General features: G+C 46.8%; 1 protein-coding gene across 10 annotated transcripts in view; it reads right to left on the bottom strand.

Annotated features, from left to right (window-relative positions):
• The window catches only part of PI4KB (phosphatidylinositol 4-kinase beta), a 34,358-nt gene extending 23,048 nt beyond the window's left edge, over positions 1-11,310 (bottom strand). For 3 of the 10 annotated variants that reach the window (XM_012462691.3, XM_064370439.1, XM_064370438.1), the window contains exons 1-3: positions 10,896-10,986; positions 8,076-8,254; positions 6,553-6,625 (exon numbers count right to left, since the gene is read on the bottom strand). In XM_012462691.3, coding sequence (XP_012318114.1) covers positions 6,553-6,620 — 68 coding nt within the window. In that variant the 5' untranslated portion in view covers positions 6,621-6,625; positions 8,076-8,254; positions 10,896-10,986. Of the gene's footprint in view, positions 1-6,552; positions 6,626-8,075; positions 8,928-10,895 lie in introns of those variants that run through there. The other 7 variants (XM_012462690.2, XM_012462689.3, XM_064370440.1 and 4 more) reach the window with 6 other exon arrangements.
• Positions 11,311-14,463: the final 3,153 nt, after the last annotated feature.

Here is a 14,463-nt window from a genome sequence, read left to right on the forward strand (position 1 = left end):
ATGCTAGTTAAGGCTGGGCGTGGCCGCTCATGCCTGTAATCCCAGCACTTTGGGAGGCCGAGGCAGGCAGTTGAGGTCAGAAGTTCAAGACTAGCGTGGACAACATGGCAAAACCCTGTCTCCACTAAAAATAAAAACATTAGCCAGGTATGGTGGTGCGTGCCTTGTAATCCCAGCTACTCAGGAGGCTGAGGAAGGAGAACTGCTGGCAACCAGGAGGCAGAGGCTGCAGTGAACCGAGATCGCGCCATTGCACCAGGCAGAGTGGCTCACGCCTATAATCCCAACACTTTGGGAGGCCGAGGTGGGCGGATCTCTTGAGGTCAGGAGGTTGTGACAAGCCTAGCCACCATGGTGAACATGGCTTTGTTTCTACTAAAAATACAAAAATTAGCTGGGCGTGGTGGCACACGCCTGTAATCCCAGCTACTCAGGAGGTTGAGGCATGAGAATCACTTGAACCCAGGAGATAGAGGTTGCAGTGAACAGAGATCGCACCACTGCACTCCACCCTGGGCAACAGAGTAAGACTCCATCTCAAAGAAAAAAAAAAAGAAAAGAAAAGGAAATGCTAGTTGAATCCTAATCACCTAAAAGGTTACTTACCAGTGTGTGTGTAACATAAAACTTATATTGTTTTATAAGGGAAACAAAGATTCCAATTGTTTGAGAATCTTCCAAAAATACTTACGACGGCCTTCTCTACCCTAATACCGCTCCCTACACTGTCATACACACACTCTAACAACTAAAGGGGCTGTGAAAAGGCAAAAAGAAATCAGGCTGGGATTCATAGATCTAGGCCTTTCAGAGAACAGGGAGGAATAGGAGTCACAAAACAAAGAACACCTCCTCTGGAGGGACTGTTGGAAGGAAGTTCGGTGAGAGAACGCTGCTGACCAAAGCCACTGCTCTCCAAGAGCAATTCTTCAGAGCCTCATCAAATCTGCAATCAGTACAGAACGGGGGAAATTTCATCAGATCAACCTGGCTCCAGAATCTCACTATAGCTAACAAAGGACTCAGAGGCCTCTTCACAAAAATGCTAATAGTGAGTCTAAGACACACTCAAGAGCATGAGCAAGTGGAAGGATTTTGTAGAGCTGGAATCAGGTAATTTCCAAATATTAGTGACATCACCTTCAACCCTGGTGACCCTAGATGCATATACTTTGGGTAGGGGGAATAAGGAGGCCTATAGATTCTTCAGTCACTCTGGGAGGCTGTTTTCCACCACCACCCTTCTGATATCTCTTCTTGTACCTCTGAAATGTTAAGTTAACTTTTAACTGCCCAATATCATATAGTCCAGCTCCCTGCCTCCCAGAACTCACCACTAAAGTTTTGCAGGAAGATGGATGGGGAACTCCTCTGTTCTCAGAGATCACCAAAAAAGGCTACTTCTGTTTCTTTCTACCAACTCTGCCAAGCAAATTCATTCCTGAATTTCATATCCCCGATGCAGCTTGAGCTTGGTATTGGTAAGAAGGTGGCAACTCTTTCACTATGCTCTCTCTCAAAATTAGGCAGTGCCCTCTGAGCAGTAGAACCAGCATGGCTGCCTATGTGGATCTGTCTCTACTCGCAACCGTGAGTTGCACAGGAATAATAAGAAGGAAGCTTTAATCATTCCCTGCCACACCTTCGTAGGGCACTCTCATCAGAAGGTCACTGATTCAACCAGGACCACTACCTTTTAGGTCTGCTTAGAGACTCATAGACTTAATCATCTTAAACAGTCAACTGCTTTTTCTCAGTCTCTCTCTGTTTGGTACATCCTTTCCTTTCCCTCTACTCCACAGACAGAAGTTCTAAGTCATTGAAAGCTCCTAGAAGTCCACTTTTCAGAACTTTCAAGGGGAATGCAATTAAGATATTTTCCCACATATAGTGTCTCAGACCTCACTAGAAAATTCAGCAGATCCCTGCTCCAGTTAATTACAATTGGGATTATTACTGGCACCAGGGAGGCAAATAAGGATACTATCACCTCTTTTATCTCATAGGCAAAAGAAAAACTTCTAGGCTTAGCTAAGAATCCCACATCAGAGTACTCAGAGGATTTTGCTACTGAACAGACTCTCTCACTCAGATGCTTTTACTCCTCAGGGAGCCAGACAATGTTGAGAGGTGCAGGAAAAACAGACTCCTCTCCTATATAAGCAGCTCTACCACCAAACTGGAGCTGGGCCTCTTCCCTGGCCTCTCAGGAACCTAGATACTGCCTACATCTGAAGCAGGTCATATGGAGAAGGTGTTGAGGGGAATAGGGTTAGATTGCTTTAGTTATTTATTATTTTATTACTATTATTTTTATTTGACTTTGTTTATTATTATTTTTTGAGATGGAGTCTCGCTGTGTCACCCAGGCTGGAGTGGAGTGCAGTGGCGCGATGTCGGCTCACTGCAACCTCTGTCTCCCGGGTTCAAGTGATTCTCCTGCCTCAGCCTCCCAAGTAGCTGGGATTACAGGCACCCACAACAGCGCCTGGCTAATTTTTCTATTTTCTGTAGAGACAGGGTTTCATCATGTTGGCCAAGCTGGTCTCAAACTCCTGACTGACCTCAGGTGACCTGTCCGCCTCGGCCTCCCAAAGTGCTGGGATTACAGATGTGAGCCACCACACCCAGCCTTATTTTTATTTTATTTCAATTTTTTATTTTTATTTTTATTTATTTTTTTATTTTTTGAGACGGAGTTTCACTCGTTACCCAGGCTGGAGTGCAATGGCGCGATCTCGGCTCACCGCAACCTCCGCCTCCTGGGTTCAGGCAATTCTCCTGCCTCAGCCTCCTGAGTAGCTGGGATTACAGGCACGTGCCACCATGCCCAGCTAATTTTCCGTATCTTTAGTAGAGTCGGGGTTTCACCATGTTGACCAGGATGGTCTCGATCTCTTGACCTCGTGATCCACCCGCCTCGGCCTCCCAAAGTGCTGGGATTACAGGCGTGAGCCACAGCGCCCAGCAATTTTTTTTTTTTTTTAAGACAGGGTTTCACTCTGTTGCCCAGGCTGGAGTGCAGTGGTGTGATCTCAGCTCAGGGCAAACTCCACCTCCCAGGCTGAAGCAAGTCTTATGCTTCAGCCTCCTGAGTAGCTGGGATTGCAGGCATGTACCACCATGCCCAGCTTATTTATGTTTTTGTTTTTGTTTTTGTTTTTGAGATGGAGTCTCGCTCTGTCGCCCAGGCTGGATTGCAGTAGTGTGATCTTGGCTCACTGCAACCTCTGCCTCCTGGGTACAAGCGATTCTCCTGCCTCACCTTCCCAAGTAGCTGGGATTACAGGCACACACCTCCATGCCCAGCTAATTTTTGTATTTTTAGTAGAGATGGGGTTTCACTGTGTTTGTCAGGCTGGCCTCAAACTCTTGACCTCGTGATTTGCCCACCTTGGCCTCCCAAAGTGTTGGGATTACAGGTGTGAGTCCCTGTGCCTGGCCTATTTTTGTATTTTTAGTAGAGATGGGGTTTCACCATGTCGGCCAGGCTGGTCTTGAAATCCCAACCTCAGGTGATCCACCCGCCTTGGCCTCCCAAAGTGCTGAGATTACAGCCATCAGCCACTGAACCTGGTCTTTTTTTTTTTTTTGAGACAGGGTCTGGTTCTGTTGCCCAGGCTGGAGTATAGTGGTGAGATCACAGTTCACTGCAGCCTTGACCTCCTAGGCTCAAGTGATCCTTCCACCTCAGCCTCCCAAGTAACTGGGACTACAGGCACGTACCACCACACCCAGCTAATTTTTGTAATTTTTTTGGTAGAGACGAGGTCTCGCCATGTTGGCCACAAACTCCTGGGCTCAAGTGATCTTCCCATCTCAGCCTCCCAAAGTGCTAGGATTACAGGCATGACCTACCACACCCGGCCTGCTTTAGCAATTTAAATAACACAAAATAGGAAAGGGATTCTCCAAAACCTAAATCCAGATATGGTTCTCAACATTGGTTCATTCACTTTCTTTAATTTTTTTTTTTTTTTTTTTTTTGAGACGGAGTTTCGCTCTTGTTACCCAGGCTGGAGTGCAATGGCACGATCTCGGCTCACCGCAACCTCCGCCTCCTGGGTTCAAGCAATTCTCCTGCCTCAGCCTCCTGAGTAGCTGGGACTACAGGCACGCGCCACCGTGCCCAGCTAATTTTTTGTATTTTTAGTAGAGACAGGGTTTCACCATGTTGACCAGGATGGTCACGATCTCTTGACCTTGTGATCCACCCGCCTCGGCCTCCCAAAGTGCTGGGATTACAGGCGTGAGCCACCGCGCCCGGCCTAATTTTTTAATTTAAAAAATTATTTTAAATTAAACAGAGTAGACACAGGGTCTCACTCTGTTGCTCAGGCTGGTCCTCAAATCCGGGCCTCAAGCAATTGGCCTCCCAAAGTGCTTGGATTACAGGTGTGAGCCACCTTGCCCAGCCTCATTCATTTATTTTCGAATGCAAAGAAAATATGTCTTTGAGGGTAACTGTTCTAAAGAAAGTGAAAGGACTAGAAAGCAAAAGTAAAAGTGAAGGAAAAAGTCCTGTATTCAACATCCTTCCCCTTCTAAGTCAGAGGAGTAAGAAAAAAGTGACAGAAGGCAATCCAAATTTTTAATATTAAAGGACTCCTATGGCCTTCAAGAGGGTTCAGACAACTGAGGCTCTACACTTCACACTGGGAACCTAAATTATCCTTCCAGACAGACTCGAAGGGAAACGGAAGAGGCCTCTCCTGTTCCATAGCCTAACTAACAGCTGGCCCCTAGGAAAGTGGGACGGAAGATAGGAGTGTTGACAACTGATGGGGTTCCATAGCTCCCATCTGGGCAAAGTAGAGAATTCTGGTCTGAGTGACAAGGAGTTGTTGCAGGTCAGGCAGAGCAGCAGCTGAAGAAGACAGAGAAGATATACACATATGTTCTGTGTGACTGAGCAGTTAAATACACGTCTGCAGAGGATTCTGTGAGAAGGAGATGCTATCGCTTAACCTAGCTTCCCATTTCTTATCACCTCAAAAGATTCCAGGCAAACAACCTTCCACCGGCCTCCATTAAAGGACTTATTGGATTGGTCTCTGCTAGGACAGAATGGTAAAAAGCCCAAAATCAATCCCCTCTCACCATTCTCTTCTTCAAATCTTTTTCCATGGACTATATAAATATGGATTGGTTTGGGGCAATTCTGATATTTTTATGTTCCGGTATTTTCAAATAACGGCTTTAAGAGATCATTTGATCTAGTGTCCCGCCTCCAAGCAGGCAGGCAGGCTCAATTTTCCTGCTTTTAAAGGATCCTTTGCTAGGAGCTGTGATCCCAACACTTTGGGAGGCCGAGGCAGGCAGATCACCGGAGGTCAGGAGTTCAAGACCAGCCTGACCAACATGGAGAAACCTTGTCTCTACTAAAAATATAAAATTTGCCAGGCATGATGGCACATGCCTGTAATCCCAGCTACTCAGGAGGCTGAGGCAGGAGAATCACTTGAACCTGGGAGGTGGAGGTTGTGGTGAGCCGAGATTGCACCATTGCACTCCAGTCTGGGCAACAAGAGCAAAACTGTGACTCAAAAAAAAAAAAAAAAAAAAGAATCTTTTATTTCCCCTACCCCTTGCCTTTTTTTTTTTTCTTTATTAAGAGGCAAGCTCTTACTCTGTTGCCCACATTGGAGTGCAGTAGTGTAATCATGGCTCTTAACAGCCTCAAACACCTGGGCTCAAGTGACCCTTCCACCTCAGCCTACAGAGGAACTGGGACTATGGATGTGTGCCATCATTCCCTGTTAATCAAAAAAAATTTTTTTGGGCCGAACACGGTGGCTCATGCCTGTATCCTAGCACTTTTGAGAGGCCAAGGTGGGCAGATCACAAGGTCAGGAGATTGAGATCATCCTGGCCAACACGGAGAAACTCCATCTTTACTAAAAATACAAAAAAACTAGCTGGGTGTGGGGGCATGTGCCTGTAATCCCAAGTACTCGGGAGGCTGAGGCCTAAGAATCGCTTGAACCCAGGAGGCGGAGGTTGCAGTGAGCCAAGATCGTCCCACTGTATTCCAGCTGGCAACAGAGCAAGATTCTGTCTCAAAAAAAAAAATTTTTTTTATTTTTTTTTTAAGAAACGGGGTCTCACAATGTTACTCTAAGAAGTAAGCAGGGAAATGAGGGGAAATATTATTTCTGGTTGGAGATGCTTCCAAGGAGGAAAGCTGCTTCCTGGCCTCAAGCTATCCTGCCGCCTGAGTCTTCCAAAGTGCTGAGATTACAAGGCATGAGGCACCACGCTTAGTCTCCTCTATCCTTTTTTTTTTTGAGACGGAGTTTCACTTGTTACCCAGGCTGGAGTGCAATGGCACGATCTCGGCTCACCGCAACCTCCGCCTCCTGGGTTCAGGCAATTCTCCTGCCTCAACCTCCTAAGTAGCTGGGATTACAGGCACACACCACCATGCCCAGCTAATTTTTTGTATTTTTAGTAGAGACAGGGTTTCACCATGTTGACCAGGATGGTCTTGATCTCTTGACCTCGTGATCCACCCGCCTCGGCCTCCCAAAGTTCTCTATCCTTTTTTCATACATTTCATGATCCTTTGAGGTGGATCCATGAGAGATGGAAAAACGGGTAAGGAAACCGGTATCTGACATTCGTCCTACAAGGTGAATTAAGAGAGACTGTCAAAAGTTAATGGAAAAGAAAGGGAGGTTCAAATATATTAAATATTATTTAAAGTTACACAGATGTCCAGTAGAAAAAAACAAAAATAATGACATAATTATATAAATGAGAGGTATATCTTCTTTTTTTTTTTTTGAGACAGAGTCTCACTCTGTCACCCAGGCTGGAGTGCAATGGCACGATCTCGGCTCACTGCAACCTCCACCTCCTGAGTTCAAGCGATTCTCCTGCCTCAGCCTCTCGGGTAGCTGAGACTACAGGCACATGCCACCATGCCCGGCTAATTTTTTTTTTTTTAGTAGAGATGGGGTTTCACTGTGTTAGCCAGGATGGTCTCAATCTCCTGACCTCATGATCTGCCCGCCTCGGCCTCCCAAAGTGCTGGGATTACAGGTGTGAGCCACAACCCCAGCCTGAGAGGTATATCTTCGAAAGATAAATCCTTGTTTATAACAGTAAGTAAATAATAGAGGAACAAGCATTTTATCTATGATGATAACCTTCAGAACTAAACACTGAGATAATTAAACAGGTTAACTCTGAGAGAACAGGTGTAGGGAAGAATGGAAATAGGACTGTTGGTTTTCTTCATAAACTCTTTCAGTACGATTGGATTTGTTACCAAATGAATACATTCCTGCAAAAAATTTTTTTTTGAGAAAGAGTCTCGCTTTGTCACTCAGGCTGGAGTGCAGTGGTGCCATCTCAGCTCACTGCAACTTCCGCCTCCCGGGTTCAAGTAATTCTCTGCCTCAGCCTCCCAAGTAGCTGGGATGACAGGCACCTGCCACCACATCCAGCTAATTTTTGTATTTTTAGTAGAAACAGGGTTTCACCATGTTGGCCAGGCTGGTCTTGAACTCCTGACCTCAAGTGATCCACCTACCTCAGCCTCCTGAAGTGTTGGGATTACAGGCGTGAGCCATGGCTCCCAGCCCAAAAATAATTTTTAAAGAGAGGCTGCTCCTCAAGAGACTCCATATCATCTTTGGCTGCCTGTTCTGCTGTTGAGAAGTTCCTCCTCATGTCTTAAGGTCTAATTCAAACCTTTCTTTAAGGATGTCTCAACTCATCTCTCCCCTTTGACCTCAATGGTAAAGGTAGAGATTGAGTACTCCTTTTTCCTTAAAGAAACTCAGGGCCAAGCAGTCAAGCCAGCTCCAGCCCTACCAGGATCCAGGTAAATGCTGACACAGGGCCCCAGAGGTGGGGGCATTAGGGGAGAGGGCATTCTCAAGCTACTAGCAGGACAGTAGGGAAGGCAGTGGTCTCATGGTAGTTAAGTCAATATTGAATCAGGCTAAGAACTCCCTGTGTAAAGCAGTGGAGCTGGTATAAGCAGATTCCAGCCAGACAGCCCAGGCTAGCTCTGGGAGCTGCTACTGAAACAGACAGATGGCAATGAAAGCAACCTGTGCACTCACCTCTCTCTGAATTGTTCCTCCCTACTGCGAGTCCCAAATACACTTGAACTGGGTCCCCTCTTGTCCCATGCCAATTATTGAAGGGTTCCTCCTGAACCTCTTCCCCACATCAAAGAATCTCAACTTGCTGCTTTGGATGGTGTTCAGCAAACTTATTCTCACGGAGTGTGGACCCAACTCTAGGAAGAAAGCAGGGAAATGAGAGGAAATATGATTTCTGGTTGGGGATGCTTCCAAGGAGGAAAGCTTCTTCCTTTTTTTTTTTTTTGAGACGGAGTCTCACTCTGTTGCCAGGGGAGTGCAGTGGTGCAATCTCAGCTCACCACAACCTCCGACTCCCTGGTTCAAGCATTTCTCCTGCCTCAGTCTCCCGAGTAGCTCGGATTACAGGCATGCGCCGCACGCCAAGCTAATTTTTTTGTATTTTTAGTAGAGACGGGGTTTCACCATGTTGGCCAGAATGGTCTCGATCTCCTGACCTCGTGATCTGCCCGCCTCAGCATGAGCCACTGCGCCTGGCCAGAAAGCTTGTTCTAATAAGCGGAATTATGAGGAGACTGCACCGTGGCTAACGGCAAGAAGAGAAAGGAGAAGTGGGATAAGATGACATAACTACTCCCAAACAGGCCTAGAATCAGAAAATGAATGGAATCTCATGTGCCCTTTCACTATCACAGGCCGAGAGAGACATGGCAGCAACTAGCTGCCTAAGTCCTAGTTCACTCCAAGTTCTCTTTTCCAGCCAGCTTCCTCAAAGCACTTTCCCACAAACATACTTTCCACCTATAGAATCTGGAGTTATGGATCAAGTACATGAGGAATAGCAAAGAAAATCAGCCACTTAACACACTGGGGGAAAAAGCAAAGCCGATGAAGGAAGCAGGCCTGGAGCTTGTCTTTCTTTTTTTTTTTTTTGGAGACGGAGTATCGCTCTTGTTACCCAGGCTGGAGTGCAATGGCACGATCTCGGCTCACCGCAACCTCCGCCTCCTGGGTTCAGGCAATTCTCCTGCCTCAGCCTCCTGAGTAGCTGGGATTACAGGCACGCGCCACCATGCCCAGCTAATTTTTTGTGTTTTTAGTAGAGATGGGGTTTCACCACGTTGACCAGGATGGTCTCAATCTCTTGACCTCGTGATCCACCCGCCTCGGCCTCCCAAAGTGCTGGGATTACAGGCGTGAGCCACCGCGCCCGGCAGCTTGTCTTTCAAAATGACTTACACCCCTGGTTGTAGACTAGAAACATCCAACAGAAAGACCAAGTTGAAGGAAAATTCTGAGGATGACTAAACCACTACTAATAAATACCTTTTGCCCGAGGAACCCAAAATGTTTTGTAAACAAATAAACCAATTCTGATTTTTTCCCCTCAACCCACATCCTGCTACCAATTTATTACTGCACTGATGCCTATAGAGAGTGGGTCATTTTCCAAAAGGATCACTCCAGAGGTCAAGTAAGGAAGTCACAGCTGAAAGCAGGAATCCTGATTCTGAATGTATAAGCTCTTTCCATTGTCTCATGTTCCTTTTTCCAGCTACACCCTTACCCCTCTCCAGGCCTGAGATCTTATGGAACCAACCAAAACTATTCTAGTAAACCACAGACAGTAAACTGATTCCTCGTGGATCTGGACAGGGGTGGGAAGGCGCTCTATTCTGTGATTCCTTTAACAAAAGCCTAAAATTAAATAATCTGCAAAAAGATTTCTCATAATCTCATTCAGTTTCCAGGCAGGCCTGTTCATCCCTCCTAGTGGCTGCTCCTGAGTTAGTCAACCAAGTGTAATCTGATAGGCACTTCAAAACTTGCTCCAGCCTTCAGCAACACCCTTCTGTCCTGAACAGCCTGAGGCAGCTGAGGCTCCCCCTGCTCCCAACACATTTTTCTTCTCAGTTCAAAGTTTAGTTGATTCTGAAATGAAGTGTTATGTGGAGAGAAAGAGTGTGATAGAGAATGCATGAAGACCACAGGGAAAACAGAACCAAGTACACAAGGATCAGCAAAATCCTTGAAACTCGAGGGAGATGTCAAAGTTGGAAATCCTGAATGGGAAGGGCACTCAAATCTCTCCCCTACAGACAGAAACCTCCAGAAGGTTGGGAGACTGAAGAGGGAGAAAGAGCAGATGAAGAAAGTTATAGGGATCATAATGCATACCAGAGAATAGTGAGGACTAGGTTTGAAGTTAAGAATGTAAATGTTACTTTGGGACTGATGACAAGGGCCTGAGATCCCTTAAGGAGAAGGGAACAGGCAATTCTTGGAAGCCAGGAGCTGGCTGGGTGGGTGGGTGACGGTGAGGTAATGGAATCAGAAGCAGCACAGGAAGACAGGGATACAATCTTTAGCTCAGGGAAATGTGAACCCAGTGCTGGGGTTGCACAGGGACCTCGGAGGAAAAGGGCAAACTAGGAAAAGAGATAAAGGTGGAGTCCATGGAAGAGGTTTGGAGCAGGGGCAGAGACGACGAGGAAGGACAGGGATGGGCATTATGGAAATCATCTGATATGGAAAGGGTTCATGACTTAAAAAAGAATAATTAAGAATAATTCGAGACGTAGGCAACAGGGATAAGAGTGAGGGAGGGGGGAATCCCCGAGCAGAGGGAGGAGCTAAATAGAAGAGGAAGCCAAAAAGCAGAGGAGGACCCCAGGCCTGAGAGGAAAGGGTGGAGAAGGAACCCGGAGTGCAGCTGACACCAAGAGGGCTGCTTCGTAGTCGAACTCAGGTGGGGAAGACTGTGCGGGACAGAGTGGGAGAGGGACCCCCCCACCACGCAACAGAGCAAAGATGACTCATGGGGGAGAAGTAGCTTACCTCTGGGGGACCCCCGCGGAGGGGGTGCGGGCAGTCGGGGTCAGACTGCCGACACCGCCGCCTCAGCAGCAGCGACCGCTCCCGGGTTCCATTGGCCGCCTGCGCTTCCCTGACAGCGGCCGCGGCGGCTGCACCAGGCCCCGGCTGCGGGGCTGCCCGCGGCGCCGCCTGAGGGGGCCTTCAGGCTGCCACAAGTTCGACCGGGCGACACAATCTCCTCTTCCTCCCTCAGTACAACCAAGACCAAAACAATAATAAAATAATATAAAATAAAATTCCCCAGAAGGTCTCGATGTGGGATTCTTCTCGAGTCCAAGCCCTTCTTCCCAGGATGTGCTTTCCTGCTTCCCCAACGCTCAGGACCCTACCGATCCCATAATAATGTAAGGAGTCGGGTGAGCTGCCCGGAACATGCCTGTTCAAAAATAGAAAAGGGGGCGGGGAAAAGATGTTTGGAAGATCGCGAGGGAGAGAGGGCGAAGGGAGGAGCTTACGGGTGGGAGGCGGGGCCGATCTTTAAGAAGAGGACCTAAGAGTTAGCGTTTGCGAGGCTGCAGAAGCCGAGAGAGAAGTAAAATTTGCTGCATAAGTAGGGTAAGCAGGCGGGCGTGGGTGCCCGTTAGAGAAGCATGGACATATTGCATACTTACAGAAGTATATTAACATTCAAATTTTATGTAAATGACCGTTTGAGTTACCAACCGAGTTACCGTAATTACAATCAATGACTTGCCCCTCCCCTATGCTACAAGACTCCCTTAGTAAATCAGGCCTTGGGGTAGACGCTGGATTCCCAGGAGGCCGAGCAGAAAGAGAGACGGCGGACGGGGAAGATGTTCGCCCTCACTGACCTTTTCCTACTCATCTTTGAGGGCGGTGCGGAGATTACGCCCCTTAACGCGCTTCGGGAATGGCGCGGTCCAACCGCGTCAATCTTTCGCCGTTAGAGGCCCGACTCGAGGGCGTGGTTCTGCCTCCGAGGTCACCACCTGCCGGGGCAGCCCGTGGCCTCCAGCATCCATACGCCGAGCCCTCCAGGGAGGGGCCGGACAGGGCCAGGTTGGGAGAGGTGAGTGAAATGACAAAGGCTTGGAGGGCACAATCCTTTCTTCCAGACAGAACGAAACCGTGTTAGACCAAACAAATAAACAAAAACACGCCATGCAAATGGGCCTCTGGTGTTGCTTTTGTGTATTTTGTATTTGTTTGTCTTGTAAATGTTGCCTTGCTATATTGCCCACGCTGGTCTCGAACTGCTAGCCTCAAGCAATCTCCCGGCCTCAGGTACCAAAGTGCTGGGATTATAGGCCTGAACCACCTCGACCAGCTAGTTTTGTGTATTTTTCGGTTAACATTGTTGATTTAGAGCCCTCTTTGTCTTCAAAACCTCTATCTCAACGCCTTTTCTAGGGCTTTACTTAATATGCAATGCCCCTCGTTAGGGACTTGCATAATACATTGAGGCTAGTTATTTGAGCCCAGGTCTTGAATGCCATCTTCCCTGCCACTTACAAGCTGTTCGATTTGGAATAACTAATGTAACCTCTTTGAACCTCAGTTTCTATGTCTACAAATAAAACATATGAAGTAATATTAATACATTACAAGGTTTTGTGAGGATCAAGAGGGCACAAGTTACTACTATAGTACTTTGTTATTAATTGTTAGGACAATTGTAGGATAGATGATGAAAGAGTCACTGCTACAATGTTTAATTGGGAGGCAGAATAAAGTATAATAGCTTGAAAATGCCTGTGTAAAATATGCAGTATGTACAACGTTAGAACAAATGGGGTACCTAACCTAATTGCTGAAGGAACATAGTAGAGTTTGATTAAACTAATTTGGAAGGCCTATAGTGTATTTATATAAAGGATATATATATTTATTATATATACATATATATATCAGTGTGTGTATATATATACACACACATCAGTATATGGTGAATGAATGAATGAATGGAAGGCTTCTTAGAAATATTGTGAGTCAGGTCTTAGAATAGATATTGGATATAACCCAGCAAAATAAAAGACGAGGGAGCATTCTGAAAGCTAAAAAATTGTATGTTGAAGAATAGAAATGGGAATTTGCTCATATCTTGAGGAGGAGAGGGCAAGCACACAAGCTAGGTTAAAGCAGGAGTACAGTAACAAAAGATGAACAGAGAAAGGGACAAGAGTGCCAAAGACAGTTTCTTTTTTTTTTTTTTTTTTAAGATGGAGTTTCGCTCTTGTTACCCAGGCTGGAGTGCAATGGCGCGATCTCGGCTCACCGCCACCTCCGCCTCCTGGGTTCAGGCAATTCTCCTGCCTCAGTGTCCTGAGTAGCTGGGATTACAGGCACGCGCCACCGTGCCCAGCTAATTTTTTTTTGTATTTTTAGTAGAGACGGGGTTTCACCACGTTGACCAGGATGGCCTCGATCTCTTGACCTCATGATCCACCCGCCTCGGCCTCCCAAAGTGCTGGGATTACAGGCATGAGCCACCGCACCCGGCCCCCAAAGACAGTTTCAGTTTGTCGGCTGGGCACAATGGCTCACACCTGTAATCCCAGCACTTTGGGAGGCTGACGTGGGTGCATTGCTTGAGCTCAGGGATTCAAGACCAGCCTAGGCAACATGGTGAAACCAGGTCTCTACAAAAATACAAAAATTAGCCAGGCTGCCATGGTGGCATGCACCTGTAATCCCAGCTACTCAGGAGGCTGAAGTAGGAAGATCACTTGATCCTGGGAGACAGAGGCTGCAGTGAGTTGAGATCATGCCACTGCACTCCAGCCTTTACAACAGAGTGAGACCCTGTCTTGAAAAAAAAAAAAATTCTCAGCCTGGCATGGTGGCTCACACCTGTAATCCCAGCGGATCACCTGAGGTCAGGAGTTAGAGACCAGCCTGACCAACATGGTGAAGCCCTGTCTCTACTAAAAATACAAAAATTAGCTAGGTGTGGTGGTGGGCACCTGTAATCCCAGCTACTAGGGAGGCTGAGGCAGGGAATTGCTTAAACTCGGGAGGCAGAGGTTGCAGTGAGCGGAGATCGCGCCACTGCACTCCAGCCCATTGCATTCCAGCCCAGTGAGCCTGGGCAACAGAGTGAGACTCCATCTCAAAAAAGAAAAGAAATTCTCAGCACTGGTCTGGAATGGAGGGGAGTCACCAGTCCACACGTCAGGCCCACCAGCTCTTGGCCAGCTTCCAGTCAGCTGTCCCGCCGATGTCATGAGAACATGACCCTACTTTAGCCTAGAGTTTAAAATGTCATGTATCCCCTCAAGGGATAGAGTTCTAAACAGCCACAAGACTAGCCTTTTGAAACATTGTAGGAAGAAATGTGACAACCTTTTTTATAGTAGGAAGTTTTCTTATTTTCCAATGACAGAAAACATTTTAGGAACATCTGTGTTCAAATTTGAAGCAGGAACTTTTTATAGCTACAGTCAGTTATAGACCACTCCACTAAAAATACACACACACACACACACACACACACACACACACCCTTAAATAGAAGAGTTTTAAGTTTTCTATTTATAGCTCTAAGGGTTATGTGTAAATTTCTTTACAT

The sequence above is a fragment of the Aotus nancymaae genome, unplaced genomic scaffold (assembly GCF_030222135.1).
Source record: "Aotus nancymaae isolate 86718 unplaced genomic scaffold, 86718_ANA_hifiasm-v0.15.2.pri h1tg000108l, whole genome shotgun sequence".
In the NCBI taxonomy this organism is placed as follows: domain Eukaryota; kingdom Metazoa; phylum Chordata; class Mammalia; order Primates; family Aotidae; genus Aotus; species Aotus nancymaae.